This window comes from Gymnodraco acuticeps, unplaced genomic scaffold (assembly GCF_902827175.1).
Source record: "Gymnodraco acuticeps unplaced genomic scaffold, fGymAcu1.1, whole genome shotgun sequence".
Taxonomy (NCBI): domain Eukaryota; kingdom Metazoa; phylum Chordata; class Actinopteri; order Perciformes; family Bathydraconidae; genus Gymnodraco; species Gymnodraco acuticeps.
In genome coordinates this window covers 23,591-44,775 of record NW_022991415.1, presented here as the reverse complement: position 1 = coordinate 44,775, position 21,185 = coordinate 23,591, and the positions used below count along the sequence as shown (strand labels likewise).

General features: G+C 42.5%; 1 protein-coding gene across 4 annotated transcripts in view; it reads right to left on the bottom strand.

Moving 5' to 3' along the window:
• fam151a (family with sequence similarity 151 member A) overlaps window positions 1-21,185 on the bottom strand; it is a 41,295-nt gene that overhangs the window by 18,392 nt on the left and 1,718 nt on the right. For 2 of the 4 annotated variants that reach the window (XM_034195798.1, XM_034195797.1), the window contains exons 1-6: window positions 7,517-9,724; window positions 7,234-7,391; window positions 5,369-5,518; window positions 4,391-4,540; window positions 4,149-4,317; window positions 2,927-2,984 (exon numbers count right to left, since the gene is read on the bottom strand). In XM_034195798.1, coding sequence (XP_034051689.1) covers window positions 2,927-2,984; window positions 4,149-4,317; window positions 4,391-4,540; window positions 5,369-5,518; window positions 7,234-7,391; window positions 7,517-7,641 — 810 coding nt within the window. In that variant the 5' untranslated portion in view covers window positions 7,642-9,724. Of the gene's footprint in view, window positions 1-2,926; window positions 2,985-4,148; window positions 4,318-4,390; window positions 4,541-5,368; window positions 5,519-7,233; window positions 7,392-7,516; window positions 9,725-21,185 lie in introns of those variants that run through there. The other 2 variants (XM_034195799.1, XM_034195800.1) reach the window with 2 other exon arrangements.

The following is a 21,185-nucleotide window of genomic DNA, read 5'->3' as shown; positions in this document are numbered from 1 at the left end:
TCCAACGGCACAGGACATAGGATTGGCAGGACCCCCGGCAGGAGAGTAGACGGCGGGACCTCCAACGAGACAGGACAAAGGGTTGGCAGGACCCCCGGCATGAGAGTAGTCGGCGGGACCCCCAACGGGACAGGACATAGGGTTGGCAGGACCCCCGGCAGGAGAGTAGTCGGGGGACCCCCAACGGGACAGGACAAGGAGCTGGCAGGATCCCCAGCGGAACCTCCAATGGGACAGGACACAGGGTTGGCAGGACCCCCGGCAGGAGAGTAGTCGGCGGGGCCTCCAACGGCACAGGACATAGGATTGGCAGGACCCCCGGCAGGAGAGTAGACGGCGGGACCTCCAACGAGACAGGACAAAGGGTTGGCAGGACCCCCGGCAGGAGAGTAGACGGCGGGACCTCCAACGGGACAGGACATAGGGTTGGCAGGACCCCCGGCAGGAGAGTAGTCGGGGGACCCCCAACGGGACAGGACAAGGAGCTGGCAGGATCCCCAGCGGAACCTCCAATGGGACAGGACACAGGGGTGGCAAGACCCCCAGCAGGAGAGTAGACGGCGGGACCTCCAACGAGACAGGACAAAGGGTTGGCAGGACCCCCGGCAGGAGAGTAGACGGCGGGACCTCCAACGGGACAGGACATAGGGTTGGCAGGACCCCCGGCAGGAGAGTAGTCGGCGGGGCCTCCAACGAGACAGGACAAGGAGCTGGCAGGACCCCCGGCAGGAGAGTAGACGGCGGGACCTCCAACGGGACAGTACAAAGGGTTGGCAGGACCCCCAGCGGAACCTCCAACGGTACTTGAGTAGGGACTTGAGTAGGGACTTGAGTGGGAACTCGAGAGAGGGCTTGAGAGGGAACTCGAGAGGTAACTCGAGAGGTGATTTGAGAGGGGACTCGAGAGAGAACTCAAGAGGTGACTGGAGAGGGGACTCGAGAGGGAACTCAAGAGGAGACTCGAGAGGAGACTCGAGAGATGACTTGAGAGGGATCTTGAGAGGGAACTTGAACGGAGACTTGAGAGGGCTCTCGAGATGGGACTCGAGAGGTAGCTCGAGAGGAGACTTGAGAGGGAACTGGAGAAGTGACTCGAGGTGGGACTAGAGGTGGGACGAGAGAAGGGACTAGAGAAGGGACTAGAGGAGGGACTAGAGAGGTGACTAAAGGGGGGACTGGAGAAGGGACTAGGGAAGTGACTAGAGGAGGGACTTGAGAAAGGACTTGAGAAAGGAATTGAGTAGGGACTAGAGAAGGGACTAGAGAAGGGACTTGAGATGGGACTAGAGTTGGTACTTGATAAGTGACTATGGCAGCTGGGGCCAGAGCTGAGTCTGGAACCATGGCTGCTGGGGCCAGAACTGAGTCTGGGACCATGGCTGCTGGGGCCAGAACTAGGTCTGGAACCATGGCTGCTGGGGCCAGAACTGGGTCTGGAATCATGGCTGCTTGGGCCAGAACTGGGGCCGGAACCATGACTGTTGGGGCCAGAACTGGGTCTGGAACCATGGCTGCTGGGGCCAGAACTGGGGCTGAAACCATGGCTGCTGGGGCCTGTACTGGGGCTGTAACCATGGCTGCTGGGGGCTGAACTGGTTCTGGAACCATGGCCTTTTGGGCTCGTGCTGCTAACCTGGCCTTGCGACTCCTCTTAGGAGCCGTTTGGAGGCTCCGTGGACCTCCAAAAGCCAGACGAGTACCAGCGAATGGCTCCTGGACTGTAGCAAACACTGGGTGAGAAGCAGGGGCTGACGCCAGACGGACCACACCGATGCGTGTGGTATCAAAAAGGGAATCTGGAGACCTGGGTCTATCAGGATCGGGAAAACAAACCGTGAGGTAATCCAAAAGCCAGGCCGGTAAGAATTTTACCAAATCTTGATTCCTCAGCGTAAGGTGGACTGCATCTGCCAGAGCAGCATCTCGCTGCTGAACCCTGACCGCTCCTATCCATCGATGAGCGCAGTCAGACAAAGAAAAGGTATAATCCACTAGTTCCTGCTCAAACGGATCTGCTGGGCCCATATCGTTGGTCGGTTCGTAATGTTACGGTGTGTGAAGCAGGCAGGACCCAAATGCAGATATAAACTGAAAAACTCCTTTATTTCAAGGCTAGGCGCAGATAAACAAAGACAGAATACTCACCGAATAACTAGTCATGAAACAAGACGAACCGACAAAGACAGAGAGAAAAACCAGAACTTAAATACACACAAGACTAATCACACAAACAAGACACAGGTGAGGAGGGAGGAGAAAACACAGGGACACCTGGTGAACACAATCGGGTAAATTAGACACACCAGGGAAACTAACGACAGGGAACCACAGACAGATTTAAACAAGACACAACGCAGACAGAAACAGGCAAGACAGGAGGTGAAGACCTTTCAAAATAAAACGAAAGACAGAAAAAGACAAGACAAAATACAATACAGACAGATCGTGACACTAGGACAACATCAGAAAGTTTTTAGTCGCTGCAGTTTGTGGAGTGGAATGTAACAACTACATATTACACAAAATAAAACATTTAACTACGTAGCCTACTTACTTTCTTGTAGAAGTACAAATGTCCAGGATGCCCAAATCAATAACAAAACTGCGAGCCTGCACGCACGACGCTACGCTTCGGAAACGCTTCTGGGACGCGTCCGGTGGGTTATGGCGCTAGAGGAGGTCGGACCAAAACCACGGCGCAGCCGTGACGCGGCGCAGCGCGGCGCAGACGGACCCGGTGGAAACTGGGGGTTACATGACCACAGTGCTAAACCATAGCTCTACTTATTATCTGGACCCACTGACCAACTGACCAATCCACGGTCCACCTGACCAGCTGACTGCCATCAATGGCTCCTCTCAAAAGCCTATGAAGTCATAAACAAGTACACCATGATTTTTAATGTAGGTTGAGAACATGTAATACCTTCCATCCAGGAGACAACGTCACATTAGGAAACTTTTCCTGAACCAACTGCAGAAAACTGGAAAAGAATGATGGAAGGAGAGGAGAAAAACGACTTTATTTAATAACCTTTTAATAAATAACCTAGCATATAGCATATTCGATCAATCAAAAACGTTATATATCTGTCAAGATATTGGTTTTTGTGTTTATAGTTTCCTTTTTTATTTTGACATGTATTTTCTCCTTGTATCTTGTCCTGTCTTACTTCCTGTGTTTTCCCTCCTGTTTGATTGTCTCACTGTGTCCACCTGCTGCCCCTGTGTCTCACCCCTCCCCAGCTGTGTCTTGTCTTGTGATTAGTCTTGTGTGTATTTAGTGTTATCTTCCCTATGGCGGTGGTGGCGAAGTCCATAGGGACTTGGCTTGTCAACTGGAAGGTCACCAGTTCAAGTCCCGGAAAGACCAAGTGCCACCGAAGTGTCCCTGAGCAAGGCACCACACTGCTCCCCGGGCGCCGTACATAATGGCAGCCCACTGCTCCTAACACTAGGATGGGTCAAATGCAGAGAAACCGTTTTGTTACATAATACCTGTACTACGTAATGACAATAAGTTGAATCTTCTTCTTCTATGTCGGTTTGGCGTTGGTTTTTATTGTTATCAGCTTTTTTGCCATCTCATTGGAACTGCACCCGGGTCCAACTTCTTGCTAAACCCTGACAATATCACCATTATTACAAAGTACAGAATGTAGCCTATACTGTACGTCTTACACCATTGAAGTGCTATAAGCATTATACAATACCAACATTGAGAAAATCCATAAAAACATATCTGAAAAAGATGGATCTATAAAGATTGTTGAAATTAGAGGATAAAGCCTGAAACCGAGCCAACGGGAGGGGCAGAGCTCTGATTTACTCTCAGATCACTTGAATAACAATATTCTGTTTTCGTCACAATTTGCCCAATGATGCCAAAAATAGGTTGTCTACCCCAGTTTTATAAAAAATGTTGCAGTTAATGTTGTATGTCACTTGTACCTTTTTCTTAAAATTCTATAATCATCCTATTATTTGCTGTGGCATATTCCACATCTCCCCAGATCGCTTATGAAAATCGAAAGATATCTTTGTTAGTGAGTATATCAAATGTAGCAATAATGTGTGAAATACATGTACAATACAAGCTCTGAACAGCAAAGACTGACGGACAGACAACATCAAATCAGCTTGTTCACCTGGTTCCATTGACTATAGGCAGGAAGGCTGGTGCGTTGGGACCCAGGAGGATGTCTGCATTCACCCATACGGGCCGGTTGATTCCTCTGCTACTGTTCTTTGACTTTTGACTGAGCAGGTCCAATGACAAACCCACTGATCTCAGAGTCTTAAAATCCAACTTCATGCCTGCAGGGACACAGAGCATTAACACCTGTGGGATGGACACATACTGTAAAGGCCCATGTGTTCTACTGAGTACCTTTTCTAGAGGCAAGCACTGCATCCATCCATTGGTCCAGAGTGTTGTCACTATAGATGTCAGGAGGGTGGGCCATGATGGGGATTGGATTCTCATTGGCTGTTCCATAACCCTCCAGAGTGATATCAGCCTCCAGGATCATAGCATCACCTGATAGGACGAGAGGAGGGGACAGTGTAGACAAATCATGTGTTAAATTGAGCATTATGTTGCTATGTAACAGTCTTCCTTCCGTTGGCTATCTGTCTGAAGTTAATTTAGCCTCAGGGGGCAAGGGCCAATATTTTGGGGTTTCAATGATAAGAAACAAGACTTCCTTTTGGATTGTTTGTAGTCGGATTAGCAAATTGAAATGCATAAATGGTGTAGAGACAAGAGATAACATTTCAATAATGGACAAGCTAATTTTGAACTAATAAAAAGCTTTATTGTTGTCAAACAATAGTCCATGGGTTCTAGGATTTCTTTTGGCCAATGTGTTCGGTCCAACTCACACCCAAACCATACATCACCTTGGTAACCACCTGTCAGTCACAAGGTAGTCAAATTTGCTGCCTGACACAAACAGGATTAGCCGATACTAATTGATTACAAATATAATCCATATCTTGTCCTGTAGGCTAACGCAGCGTCCACACGGCAGCGTGCGTTGAAGCTTGCCGGCTGGCGTGTCTGAAACTCGACCAACAACTAATCACCTGAATCTCCCGCCCCTGACACACAAGCACGTGGTTTGATTGGCTAGAGCTTGTACTGGCATATGATTTGATTGGCTGACGCTTCTGTCGAAGCTTCAAAAGTTGAACATTGCTCAACTTTTGAAGCGAGCAACGCGACCACAATGCAGTTCGGCAAAGCGTGACGTCACCCCATTCAAAGTGAACGGGCAGAAGCGTTGAAGCTTCAATGCACGCCGCCGTGTGGATGGGCCAGTGTATGGTACTGTATGCACTGAAAAAACTGAGTGTGTGAGTTTACTTGTGAGGGCTTTGTTCATGTCCTTCTTGCTGTTAGCTCTGTGGTACCAGGTAGCCATCAAGCCGTCAGGTGAGCTGATATCACCTGACTGAACCAGGAAGTCCAGCATGTCTCCACCAGTAGAAAACAAGCGAAGAGCAGTAGAGGAATCTGATTGGATATAAAGACAAACACAGGCCCTTAAACTTAACATCATTTATACAAAGAGGAGAAAAGGGGGGTTATGTATCCCTTCTTTTTGCTTAATGTTGTTTTAGGTGAGTGGGGGAGGGTCTTAAGTAATTGAACTTTGTCTATCCAGAGAGCACTTCAGTTCTTACTTTTGTCCCTTTGTCAAATTTCATCCAATTGAATTAAAAATGACTTCCGAACTGCAGATCAGAGGCCAAGATGTCCTGGCCTTGAGCTCCAAGCAGGGGTCAAGTTATACGACTGTGGATGCTACATTTCTGATTACCAGCCAATAGCATCTTTTGTCAGACCCTCACCTCAATTTATTTATGTTTTGATATAACTTGCTGCCACCTCTGCGTTATATGTTGGTATTACTGGCTGCCACTCGATTACACTGCTGTTGTAGAGATGACTGTGCGCTATAAACACTTTTTTAATTATTACATACTATTAATGTTATCACCTGTTGTTACCTCATATGTTCCCTTCATTTTTTATTTTTGTTCCGTGGATGTGTACTTATTTTATTTTCTGTATTAACGTCAGCTTGCCTCTCCATTTAATGTTACTTTTTAACTTTTGTCTACACTGTCCATTTGCTGTAAAATTCTATATGTGAATAAATGAATCTGATTCCTGGTATATCAATCTAATATAAATAAGGCTATAAATATAAGTTTGGTGCATTATGTCATTAATGTTCACAGCCTGTATATCAAAATAACTTTGACCGTCATAATCAAATAAAGCTTTATGGCATTATAAAGTCATTCTGAGCACACAGCTGCTGTTTGAGTTTGGGTCCTCACTACATCATCCTCCACACAATATAAAGTCATACAGTTTGAACACAGATATGGCCCCTCTCTGCTGTCATAATTCAGTCTCATTCTAATACTGCTACAATAGACCGTTGCATTTCCCAGCAGTTGTTTCCTATAAGGATTTACAGACACAGTTAATGAGAAAAACCTTCAAGATAAGGAAGGGTGATGCATTCACTTGAGAAAACAATGTTTTTCTGAATTGACAAGATTATTAGACACTTTATCAGACTATGATCCACAACTTAAATCTTTTAAGTATTTGTTATCTCTCACAAAATGTATTATTCTGTTTGTTTGCTTCTATGTTAATGTTGTGTTTTTATCTTGTTTTATAGCTGCTTGTCATTGAAAGTTACCAAATCATTATAGAGTAAATGACAAGTCCTCTTGGGACTTTGCGGCATATACATTCAGTAAAACCACAGCCAATATGTAATCTTTCCTAATAAAACAATTACAATAAGAATTATTAAATAAATATTCAGAAAAACAATAATATGTATATTCTCAATGGAATGCATTATGCTGCCACAGTAAGGAAACAATTACATGTCTCATAAGTGATTGTAAGTAAATACAACACATTACTTCACTATACGTATTTAAATAAGATGTGATCAGTACTGAAGGAAGTGTGAGATGATTAGGAATATTCTGGAGAATCTTCTTACAAACAACCAGGACTGGGTCAGACACACAGCACATTATTACTCTCACTACTACATGACTACATTAGGAATGATTGTGTCTAATGCTTGTACACGTTGATAAGCAACACGTCTGGGCTTTTGTGACTCAGACATGTTTTTCTGACTAAATGGCAGTATCAGATCTTATGAATCCTGGCCAAACTGCTGTTTGTACCTGACTTTGTGGCGAGCACAGCTGTGACAGTAATGATTATGATCAGGGGGACGAGTCCAGCAGCCACAGAGATCAGGATCAGCTGAGGTTTGTTCAGACAGCCCAGGTAAAGCTTGCTCTGTGGTTCTGCTGGCAGAGCTTGGTGGTACGGCATCATCCTGCAGCAACACAACAACAACAACTGATCACACACCTTCCTATGAAATCACACGTAGCATTCAAGAAGATATTTGATAGTATCCTCTTAAGTATTTTTACTGACTTTTCATGAACAGCCACTGACCTTTCCGGACTTTCCTCCGTGCCTCTGTCGCTCCTCTCCTCAGTTTCTCCCATTCTCTCCTGCTGCTCTTTACTGTGCTGGATTACAAATCTCCAGTGTTTGCAGAGAGCTGCATTACAACACATAGACAGATAAGCCTTATCTACCGAGCAGAGGTGTTCACACAGAGCAAGGTGCCGCGTTGCCCTGAAGGTCCCTACAGTTTAAAATCTGTCTTATATAAACACAACAACCCATAATATAAGGCAGCTCTCCCTTCCTGACGTTCTGTCATTTCTCGGAAGATTTCAATCTCTGCTTGCTTGATTATATGGGTCCATGACTTTTCAGGGATTTCATCAGGCCAATTTGAAAATATAGAAAATAAGTATGTATTGAAAGTTTCCCGACATAAAGAATGTTGTTGACACATACATTTATGTTGAAGTGTTTACATTTTCTAATGTTTTTTCCATGTTGATGTTTCAGCTCATTATTTTCAATAAAAATAAACTGCATCTTAATATCTTTAACTTTAACATATCTTTAACATTAAGTTGCCAGTAATCTTAGTGTTAAAAAGGTAAGTAAATGTGCATTTCTATTTTGTTGAAGTGATCTAAAATTTCTGTTTAATAATTTCAATGTATCGTTTCAAATGTTTCCTTTAAATCTCATAAATCTGAGAAATATGTTTAAATAAATACAATTCACTTATTATTATAGCATATATATCAGTGATTCATATTTCATCAAGAGAAATAAGATATATTTCTTCAAATGTATTGCAGTAAAATAAATATTTGGTCGCACCCATAGACTGTATATATAAAGGTCGCACCACATGATATTTTGACACTTTAACAAACAGAAGCCTATTTATGAATAGTGGTATTGAGAAATGTTTGTTTTTACATAAATATGAAAGGAAAAACATATAAATGGTATAATAATAACACTGTTTTTAACTAAATCAAATCCAGTTGGACAGAACATAAACAGGACACATAAAGAAGACCACCAGTAAACAGAACAATGAACATAAGCTTTGACACAGAACAAGAGCTGTTGTGTTGATCTGATGTTGGTGTGTGTGTGTGTGTGTGTGTGTGTGTGTGTGTGTGTGTGTGTGTGTGTGTGTGTGTGTGTGTGTGTGTGTGTGTGTGTGTGTGTGTGTGTGTGTGAAAAGTAAATGTATAAACTGCTAATACTAATATTGCCTTTGCCACCACCGAAAGTAATATTGCTAATGCTCCTTCCTCTACTGTATGTTTAGATGAAAGTGCTAGTGTGTATTACTAATGTTGGCAGTTAGGCAAAACAAGATAATAAAGCTAATGGAATCAGGATTGTATATTAGATGAAAGGTGTTGGGATGGAGAGGGGCTCTGTTGTTTTTAATGGATACACTGGCACAGGACAGGGGGGGGACTAGGACAATATATACACACAAGGTAAGGGGGCACAGGTGGAAACAATCAGGGCGAGGTAGACAATCAAAAATGCAGGAGACACACAGGGGCGGGGAGCACAGCGACCTGAAATGAGAGGGAGGATTACTTTTCAAAAATAAAACAGGAAGGAACAAGACAACAAAAGGACAGGACAAAAACTAATTTTAATTAAATTAAAACTGTGAGCAGCGATGAGCGGGTCTTCGACGATCCGTGCAGGTTGGCTGTTGTCCGCACGTCGACACGTCACCTAGGTGTCTCGAGGACTCGCCCGTTGGCAAACGTGGGCAGTTTAGGGCCGATCAGACAATGTCTACAGGAGTTACAGCAGTAACATAAAAATCTTGTTTAATGACAAGTGATATGTCGCCATGGCAACGCTATATGATGATACCCCATAATAAGCTTAGATATCATGAGGGCTGCATCGTTATCAAACATGTGAAGTGTTGGACCGTTAGCACAAAAGTGAAGTTTAAGCACTTTTTGACAATTTTCATATAGGAGTGACAGCGTTATCGTGTTTCATGGCGAGTAACATGTTGTCATGGCAACAGCGTTTTAACAAATCTCACAATTGTCATATAGACATGTTGAGGGCCAGACCATTAGCCATCATCTGAAGTCTGGTGCCATTTGGACAATTTTCCTAAGAGTTACGACCACATTGTGTTTTATGGCGAGGTCTGCGTTTCCATGGAAACGGCATATGATGAAACTTTAGATTTGGCGTAGAGCTGTTCAGGGCCGCAGTGTTAACCATCATGTGACGTTTGGCGGCTTTCTGACTATGTCAGTTGCAGTGGCGTTTTCTCCCGGAGGCCAAGGGAAGCCAGGCTTCCCCTGTTTTTTCGGATTGTAGTTATAATTTAAATAAATAAATAAAAACACTTTGTTTTGTTTCGATAATTCTCCTTTGCTGTGTGTTGCTGCCGGCCGTCTCTCCCCCATTCTCATTGAGTACTTTACAAAGAGTGAAACAGCGCCCCTCTAGATGTTATGGTGAAACAGTAGATTGCACTCTCTGTTGCGAGAGGAGGCCAGCCGAATCTGGCTTCCTTTGGTGAAAAAAAATGGAGGGATTGACCAATCAGATGAGGCCCACGTGATGCCCCTGCCAACCTGTGATTGGTCAGGGCCATGCCAAGGGAAGCCAGCCGCCTCTAGCTTCCCTTCAGGGGCGGCTGGCGGCTGGCGATTTGATTGGACACTGCCATCCAATCAAATCACATCAACATCAGTTTTAATACTGTAACTGTCATCACCGCCGTTAGAAATTATCAAGCAAATGAAGCATTATGGAGGGTGGAGATTTGGCGTACTTAATCAAACATAACTTTACTAAACTTCCGCTACAGCAGCAACTGAAAATTAAATCAGATGACAGGCCAATGCCCGCACTCGAGCTGTGTGTACACAGAGGAAAAAGGGAGAGAATCGGACGTTCAATGAGGACAATTATGTCCGCACAGAGTGGCTAACTGGAAGCGCTAAACTTCAGCGTCTATTTGGCTGGCCATGTCTTCTTTTTGACAAGGATTCGTGCTCCCTGAACAATCCTTGGGCAACTTCAGGATTCATCGACCTTGCCAACCTGTCACGGGCAATTGAGAGGCACGGTAAATCCAAAAATCACATAGATTGTGTGATTGTCTGCCTACATTAATAAGTAAAATGCTTAAATTAATAAGAAGAGAGTTTCAGCTGGAGAGTGCGTGCGGACCTGTCGGTTAGATAACAGGCGTGTGCAAGTCCTGCATCTGTGTGATACAAATGTGTGTCAAACGATACCGGGCGCTGTAATCACTCATATGGTTACGTTATTGACCGCCCCCCGACCCAAAAAATGGGCTTCCCCTACATTTTTCCCCACGCCACGCTACTGGTCAGTTGGAGTTATGACATCATCGTGTTCCATGGCGAGGGATTGCCTAGCATCGAGCGGACGTGAAAATGGGCTCCGCATAACGACTACACCGTGCAGTGAAAAATTACGATTTTGATACATTTTCATCCCCCATGTCTTGAGACGCTACCCGCCGAATTTGGAGTCGATCGGATCAAATCCCTAGAAGATCTCTGAAGTATGGAGGGCGAAATTCAAAATGGCCGACTTCCTGTACGTTTTTGTATACACCTCCAAGAGGCTATTTAACATGATATTAGATTTTAAAACATAAATATTTTTCTATTCATGTTTTTGTCAATTCGTAAAGTATCATTCAGCCTACTTTCAGCTACAGAAACCATATTTCTGTAAATAAGTTTATATATTTATGACTTCTCATTATGTTTATAAATTAACTACATTCCTGTTCATATTTCTATAGAGTTGCGAAGTTCCTCCCCTTCCGGTGGACCTCCATGGGACCTTATTTCGAAAAAAGTATGTATTGAAGTCAATGGAGAGAGAAAGATTATCTTTCGATCCCGTTTGAATTGTACAGAGCCCCCTAGGGGACATGGAGAAGAAAAAAAGATTATTTGAACAAAACAAAAAAAAAAGTTTTGCCAGATCTCGCAATACTTTTGCGATATCTCGCAAAACCCCGTTGCAGTTTGTAGACGGTCCCTAAGCACTCCTCTCCCTCCTCAAGCTGCAGATTTTGACCAATTCTTGATGTTTAGCTCGGATGACGGCGCATAGCTATGGGGTCAGTTCAGTCTCAAAAATAAATAAAGGCACACAAAAGGATACACGAATGTAATTCCAGATTTATATATAAATGTCTCCGTCCACACACATATTTTTCAATGCACACACACAAACTTATCATTTTATAAATGTAAAAAAGTTTCACAAATATATTTCTGATCCACACACAAATAGTTACATCAAAAACACATTTGAGTGTTGTTACATTTATATAAAAAACGCTTTCTGTGTGTGAATCTCTCTGCATTTGTGTGTGGATCTCTCTGCATTTGTGTGTGGATTTTTGAGACTCCCCTGACGCAGGTCACGCAGCTAGATTCACACACACACAGTAGGCTTGTTTGAGACAAGCGAGACCTGCGCAGTTGCGATCAACGTCTTGCTAGTGCGTTGCATGATGGTTAGTCATTTTGTCCGACTTGCTCTGGAGGCTCGCCTACATGAGACGTTGAAATCTCGCGGGACAAAGACGCCCGCAGCCTTGAGAGCGAGGCGCGGCGAGGCGGCGCAGTTGCTCTCCACGGGCTGGGGAAGCGAAATGCTTGATGGGAAACGACTCGCTGTATCTCGAGCTGAGCGCTCATTGGTGGTTTTTACCACGTGCTGGTGATGAAACTCTCCAATTGGCTGGCAAAATGTTGTTGTTGTTTTGTGTCAGTTTTACGTCGCCACATCCATTCCCATTTTTCATCATTGTTCCACAATATTTATCATCATGAAATTAATATCCATATATGTTATACTATACTTGCACTGCTTACCGTTTTCATACGTTATATATCTTAGCATATTCATACACACTGTTCATACTGCTCTCAGGCTGCTGTGTATATCTAGTGTATTCATACCCCTCACTGTTTATTCATCATTCAATTCATTCTATATTTTATTCTGTAGATTGTGTACATTACTTTTCACTTTACTGCTTGTTGCACTCCTGGTTGGAAGCTAAACTGCATTTCGTTGTCTCAGTACCTGTAATATGTGCAATAACAATAAAGTTGAATCTAATCTTGAGCAGGAACAAATGTATTTACTTAGTACATATCTGACATTAACGATTAAACACATGTGTGCATTCTTTATAAATGCAAACCGAGTCAAGCCGACTCCGGAGGTGGCGGTATGCACCTTAAAGTTGTTTGCAATCCGCCAAATAACCGAGAGAAGAAGAAGAAGGCGAAGAAGAAGAAGAAGAAGACGAAGCCGACTCCGAGCTGTCCGACTTCAGGCGAGCTTTTTGAGACCTCCCCTGGCTGCGATCGGCTATTCTCGTCTACTTTCGAGGCGAGCCGCAACGCGTCTCAAACAAGCCTACTTTTTTTAAGAGGCGACTGTCTTCGGCCAATCAGATGTCTGCTTAATTTTAAGCCAATCACATGCGTGTGCCCCCATGAGGGTGTGCCTAATGCGTTTCCAACGTAGTAGGCTTGTTTGAGACGCGTTGCGGTGTCAGTACCAGATATGTTCGGCCTACCAGATATGTTCGGGTGTATTTCCGTCGCATCCGTCATCCGTCATATCCGTCATATACTCACCTCCCTCTGCTCCCAGCGCTCTGCTGCCACACACCGGCCGTCTGCGGAACTGCAGCCGGAGGAACTCGGTACAGCTTGTTATGTGTGAACGATCTAGATCCCTCCGCTTCCCCATAATTACCGCGACCATTTTAACTTTCATGACAGAAATGGAGAGCTTTTATGCTGAGATAAAGCAGTACGTGCTCAATGGTGGTTACCACAATCTCACCATCGCCGCTGAAAAGCATGATAAAAGGAAGGCGTTAATTCGGAGGGCATCCAAACAATACCTGATCAAAGGTAAGTAACAGAATAAGACCATGGTTAAGTCACGAACATACGTTTTTATTATGAGGTATAAACCCCCTGTACATGTGACATCATCACATCCCTTTACTTATAGGGATCAATAAAGTATATATCTATCTATCTATTTATCTAATGGTGTTTTTTGGTGCAAAAGTGATCATACCTCTAATGGTTTATCATATTGCAATTCCAACATTTTTCAGTAAATCGCAAGGACTCCACAGCTTGTTTCTCCTTTTTCTTTTTATACACACTTTACATTACTGTAGTTATGTCTAAACCACATTTGCCACTGGATTTCTTGAACAGCTTTTAGTCATAATGTCATCTCTACACATGTCTAAATGATTGTTTTGTTGTTCCTGTTGTGCCAGCTGGAGATTTGTACTACACATACAAGGACAATGAGAGGATGGTTGTGTGCACCAAGGACCAAATTATCAATGTCCTGAAGGAGTGCCATGATAACCTGGGTTCCGGAGGTCATGTAGGGAGAAGGCGCACCACCGAGAAGGTTTTGGCAACGTACCACTGGTCCACTATGCGGGAGGACGTGAAGAAATGGGTGGGAGATTTTGACTGACTGACTGATTATTGATCTACAGAAATGTGTTGTATGTGTACATTGAAACAGAGTGAGACAGTTTGAGCTCCATCAGAGCAGAGAAAACATATTTCAGAACTTTAACAGTTTAATTCTGTCTCCTCTGAAAGTTTTCTCTGTTCTATCATTTTTATACCTAAAGTTTTTTGTTTTGCTGATTGAAAATGTATGATATTTGCTAAGGTTGATGAGTGTCCCCGCTGCCAGCAACACGAGGTCATTAAAACGGTTGCACCCGTACTGCATCCCATTCATGTTCCCGAGGCATGGACTGTCCTTGGTGTGGATCTCATTGGCCCACTTCCCTCCACTGCTAAGGGCAAAAGGTACTATCATGATGGGCTGAAGCATGTGTAACCTCCTTTAAAGGTTCTAAACGTGAATAATCTGGTTTCAAAAGAAAGGAAATCATTTACAGTGATTCTGTATGTATTTACAACATTCTGCATTTTATATTGCAGATACATTCTAACAGCGACTGATCTGTTCACAAAGTGGGTGGTAGCAAAAACGCTCTACCACAAAACAGCTGTTGAGGTCTCAAAAAAGATTGTAAATATTCTTCTCGATTTCGGTCTTGTCGAGAAGATCATTACCGACCAAGGACGGGAATTTGTCAATGAGGTACAATAATCTATCTAATACAGTGTATGTGTTATGTGTAACAATGTAATACGATTTTTCAGGTAATTTGGTAATTGGTGTACACTAAACCATCTGCAGGTCAACCGTGGTGTTTTTGATGCACTGGGTGTAAAACACTGCATCACTTCAGCGTACCATCCCCAGTGCAATGGCCAAGATGAGCGTACAAACCAAAACATAAAAAAAGCACTTGCAAAGTACTGTGGAGAGGACCAGAATGACTGGGATTTACATCTGAGGGGCATTGTGGCAAGCATTAACACCTCAAAGCAGGTACAATGTTGTAACAAATGCAGATGGAAACAATACTCAACAGAGATACTAAAAGGAATTTTTATGCTTTCAGAGGTCAACCAAGTGCACGCCCTATTTTGCCCAGTTTGGGAGGCACCCTCGCGTCCCGGGTGTTATAAATGCTACAGTCAATGACAGGGATGATACCTCTGTTTTGGTGCCTGCTGATGAGGCAGAACAGCAGCTTGAGGCAAAGGCTGCAACCATTGCAGATTTGCACTCGAAGGTGAGAATAAAATGGCAATATTTAAAACATAATAACTCCTAAAAAATGCAAGCGTATGTTAAGGACTGTAAATGATAACTGTTACATATCTTTCTCAGATTTACCAGAACATCCAAATAGCACAACAGAGACAGAAAATCTCTTTTGAAAAACGCAAGGGAAAGAATGTGAAATCTTTCCTGATTAACGTTGGAGATGAGGTCCTAAGAGCGAATAAGAGGAAGGAGGGCCGAAAAGGTGGAAAACTGGAGTGCAACTGGTTTGGCCCTTATGTGGTTTCCTCAATCACCAACAAGGGTGTGGCAACCCTGTTGAGCTCAACAGGAGCTCAGCTGAGACAGAGTGTGAATGTGTCTCAGCTGAAGCCCTTTATCAGGCCTATGTTGAGAGGTATTTTGATTATCAATACAAGGACACATTTTAGGTATACTTCATGTGTGGTACTTCAATAATACTGTTTATTTTTTGTCTATCTAATAACAGCTGAACCGAAGTTGGATTCGGAGGGGTCTGTTGCTGACCACCAGTATGCCCTCTCTGGTGCGAAATACGCAAAGGATCTACATCCGATTCAAGACAAGCTGGTAGATATATGTTTACTTCATGCACAGTGATTTGATTTGAATTTTTCTATGTTTTCTATTGGCTTGAAGTATGTTTTGCAATCTGTTATTTGCAGCTCAGCTATGTGCTAGACCACAATAGGCCTGGAGCAGAGGTCATTGTGAAGGAGGGTGATGTGTGCCTGACCAGAGAGGACTTTTGGAGCCTGGGTCTTCCTCAGTGCATGGAGTCAAATGTAGGTATACTTGAGCTTTCCTCCCAACTTCATCTTGTCTCAAATAAATGGCACAGGTAACTTACTGTTGTTACTGTTTCAGATTGGAAACACGTGCCTGAAGATGGTACAAGAAGCCACCCAAAGACATGTACGGTTTTCAACAGACATCATTGGCCTGCTTTTTTCTTTTGAATAACACATATTTTCTAAATAGCTGTTTAGTGGTGAAACTCCAATCTCGTGAAGTGTGGTTGTCTCTTGTTGTTGAACATACTTCTATGAAGATTTCATTTTTTTTGAAAAACTATCAATATAGGGCAAAGATATATACATCGTGGATATGTATGTGGTTCCTACCTGGAAGTCCAAAACAGCTGACGCGTTGGCCAGTTTTCCAGTAAGTTCCTGTTGCTTGAGACCTATGTTTCTTGAAATTGATATACAGCAACTTAAAATCCCTTGTTTAAAATACTAGGCTGACCAATTGGCCACCAAGGACATGGTTTTCATCCCTGCCTGGAGTCGGCAGCAAGGAAAGGCAGATCACTATTTGCTTTGCATGAGTCTGTTCCAAATAATCTCACCAGCATGTACAAAATGAACATAAGTTGTGCTGTGTGGTTTTCTTCTGGTGTTTGATTATGTCTAATTTCAGCTATTTTGTCAATGGTTGACAGGTGATCAAGCCAGCAAAGAGAGAGTTATATTTGCTCGACCCTCTTAAGCCAGATGGCTTTGGGGACAATTCCTACAAGGACATATTTAGGTTTTTGTAACATGATTACCCCCTTACCGTTCTGTGGCTTGTATGGGAGTTCTAAATAGTTTATAGTATTCTAATACTGCAGTAACCATCTTGTAGACCAGGGGTCTGAATCTGATCAAATTCATTTATAATATATCTCCATTTCCACAAAGTCTGGAGTGTCCTTAGTGGAACCAAAAGAAAAAGAGTCTGCAACAGGATGCTATGAATTATAATGTTCATTTTGTTATAAGCCTTGTTCAAAGGTTGTTTTTCAAGTTCAGCTTTGTTCAGAGGCTGGTAAACGTATTTTTGTTTGTTTTATTTTAGCCCCGTTCAGTGGCTTTCATAACTTTCCTCTTTTAAGGCATGCAATAGTTCAATGTAAGGAAATCCAAAAACATGAATTATATTGAGTATAGCGTTCCTTCACCAAATCAATTCCCATGTCTTATCATTTCTTTTGACAGTGACCTAGCGCACCGCATTGCTCCAGGTCAGTGGACAGTAAAGTTCGGCAGAGACGTCAAGGTACATTTCTCCACCATCTCATACACCTGCTTTCACATGTCTTTATTTTCCATTTGACCATGAACATCACTGTTATATTCCAAATTCTTACAGGGTTTGCCTCACCAAACCACGGGCAATGACTGTGGTGTCTTCATACTGATGGTAAATTCCTCCCTTGACACTTTTTTTTAAGGGGTTTTGTTAGTTTTTGAAACTCATAACTTAACAGATCTTTATCCTTTCACAGTATGCACTGAACTTCAGCACAGATGCTCCACTTTGGTTTACCGAGGTCAGTATTTATCCTCTGAGTTAGTATTTCAGGGGGAAGAGGGGGCTAACATTGAGTAGACAAATGATGAGGTTCCATTCATTTTCAACTTTATTATTGTTACATTTTCTTTTAGCGGGACATAGCACAGATCCGGAAATGGTGGTGCATTATGCTCATGGAACGGTACCAGATTGAAGGGTAAATCACATTTTAAATGTTACTTTATAGACAACAGTTTCTTTGACACTGATTTACATTTTCATCCTGATATTATGTGATTTTTATAGCCACGGACAGAGGTTTTCTTACTGGACCAATGAGGCCGAAGAGCTGCTCAAAGGGGCACTGGAGCCAGTGTACAGGGTCTCAAAGAAGCAAAAGACAGAACATGAGGTCAATAGGCACACTCCTGTTTGTGATAAAGAAATGTAACAATCCAGATTATTTAACACATGCATACATATCAATATTGATAATTGTATACACATGTAATTAAACAATCACATGACCCACACCTTATATTTTCCTTCAAAGGTCCAGTTTCAAAAGTCCGACATGTGCTTCATATTGGAGGTAATATATTTTCAGTGAAGCAGTAACTGTTTTTTGTTTAAAAAACGACCTATGATCACGGCAGAATTTCCAACTATTATGTCTCACTGCTTTTTTTAACTTTATTGATAGCTGTTTTTTACCTCAAGGAGAAGAATAACAAAACATAAGAAAAATGTGTGTGATATATTCAACATTAATATTAAAAATGTGTATTTTTGCTACCTGAAGCCCAAAGAATCTTGGTATTTCGATTGTGCTGGCAACAGTCTAGTCAATGTGTTGTTAAATATGTTTGATCTAGTCTGACCAATACTTCACAGCTGCCAAACTGTCTTCTCTCGGACCTTCTGATGGAAGTGGTTCTCCAGGAAGGTGACAAAGCGTACTCATCACTCACTCTAGTGTGTACCACCTTCAGAGACACAATGTCCACTGTGTCTTTCAGAAGAGGGGCCCACTTTCGCTGGCTTGAGAGTAAGTGATTCAGTGAAGGTGCAGCAGTATACGACAGCTGTGGTGTCTATGCATATTTTTAATGGCTCTATTGAAATGCTTGTTTTACACAGGTGTTGCTACATGGAGTTTGTTCTCTGCTTCATACAAGCAGGATTTCAACGTCATGTACACCATTGACACCTGCCGTGGATGCTTGGAGCCTTACAAAAACTGCAAACCAGGTAGACTTCTTATTCTGGATAATAATGTTTATGTGTCATTACATATTTAGTGTGTTGTGGTCCTAGTGTGATTCAATTACAATATTTTCTTTTTCTATTCATAGGATATGTTGGGAAAGGTAAAAGAGGAGAATTGCAGGGCATCTACTCTGATGACCAACATCCAGGCTATTGCAGTCCCTTCTGCAACCAGATATCATAGGTAAAGATTAACTCACACAAACAAATGTCAGAATAGACTAAATTGTCACTGCAATTAATGAAGATCATCATTTGATATCTTACCTTCAAGTTTGGTTTTCCCGGACGCTGCCCGTCGTGGACTTCGGGTCGTGGACTTCGGGTCGTGGCTGAACCTGTCTCTGCAGTCCTGCCTTGGGTCATGCTGCTTCCCTGATGGCTTCCTCATATATTCTGAACAATCTGTGCTGTTTTCCTATCCACATGTAAAAGGAACTAGAAGGATTTCTTGATACTAAGGGCTGTAGAGAAAAGTTTGGAGCTTTTTCCATTAACGTTGAAGTTCAAATTCTCAATAAACACTTGAATGCTGTGCTGTCTTTCTATTTACTTGAATGTGTGAATTCATTCAGTTGGGTAGGTAAGCTTGGGATGGATATATTAAATATATACATACAAAAAATTAGAGACTCTTTCCAATGAAAGTAGCTAGACGCAATAGCTCCAAGATTGCTATATCTAGTTTGTAGGTCGCCAAGTTGGCATCATTGACAGTTCGTCTCTTAAAGCCTCTAAAGCTCTGCAACAAAAAAGGATCATTATGAATGTAAATACTATACATGGTAATGCAGCAGGGCAGAGTGCGATGAGGCAGGCAGGCAGAACCAGATTTATTTCTAAATATTTGTCGATCAATATTAGGCTACACTAATATAAGGCTACTAGTATTATAATATTACTGCAATAATATTCCAGTGGTGGCTGCTTAAGGTTGTTTCTGGCTCGTTTGATCCAAACATTGTCCAAAGCTCAAAATGTATTGTAATAGATGTAAGAATTCTCAAAATGTACAATATGTTTTGATCCAACACAATATTCTGATTCAATCCATATATGTTAGGGGTTTTTTTTCCACCAAAATAAATAGACTGCCTTCTCTCCAGCTCACCGCACACAAAGGGGGGGGGGGGGCATCTGTATTAACGGGTCAGTCTATAAGCACTCTAATAGCACCATAAATTACATTTAAATAACCACAAAAAGACAATTATTGTTTCCGATATTGATTTAACGAGATGCTGTTATAACATGGAAACGGCTTAATTTAAAAAAATAAGCTTAAAAAATGTTTTATGAAGCACACTGGGTACAGCCCTGTAATACATGTGTTCCGTGTGTATATAGTCTTACGCAAGAAACACATAGCATGAACAGACTGCAACAAAACCAGTCTTATAAAACAGACTTCTGCTAAACTGGTGCAGAAGCAAAGCATCTGCCTTAGATGAAGTTCACACAGAACTGTGGAAAAGGGAGAACATCTGTACTTGCTTTCAACGACATGATCAGGCTTATATATTATAAAAGTGTTGGCTAAAGTAACGCAGAATATATATATATTTTTTAATTGTAAATAATTAAGTACACACACATAACAAGCTGTACCGAGTTCCTCCGGCTGCAGTTCCGCAGACGGCCGGTGTGTGGCAGCATAGCGCTGGGGAGCAGAGGGAGGTGAGTATATGACGGATATGACGGATGACGGATGCGACGGAAATACACCCGAACATATCTGGTAGGCCGAACATATCTGGTACTGACACCGGCTCGCCTCGAAAGTAGACGAGAATAGCCGATCGCAGCCGGGGGAGGTCTCAAAAAACTCGCCTGAAGTCGGACAGCTCGGAGTCCATGCTCGGAGTCGGCTTCGTCTTCTTCTTCTTCTCTCGGTTTTTTGGCGGATTGCAAACAACTTTAAGGTGCATACCGCCACCTCCGGAGTCGGCTTGCCTCGGTTTGCATTTATAAAGAATGCACACATGTGTTTAATCGTTAATGTCAGATATGTACTAAGTAAATACATTTGTTCCTGCTCAAGATTAGATTCAACTTTATTGTTGTTGCACATATTACAGGTACTGAGACAACGAAATGCAGTTTAGCTTCTAACCAGGTGCAACCAGCAGTAAAGTGAAAAGTAATGTACACAATCTACAGAATAAAATATAGAATGAATTGAATGATGAATAAACAGTGAGGGGTATGAATACACTAGATATACACAGCAGCCTGAGAGCAGTATGAACAGTGTGTATGAATATGCTAAGATATATAAAGTATGAAAACGGTAAGCAGTGCAAGTATAGTATAAAATATATAGATATTAATTTCATGATGATAAACATTGTGGAACAATGATGAAAAATGGGAATGGATGTGGCGACATAAAACTGACACAAAACAACAACAAACTTTT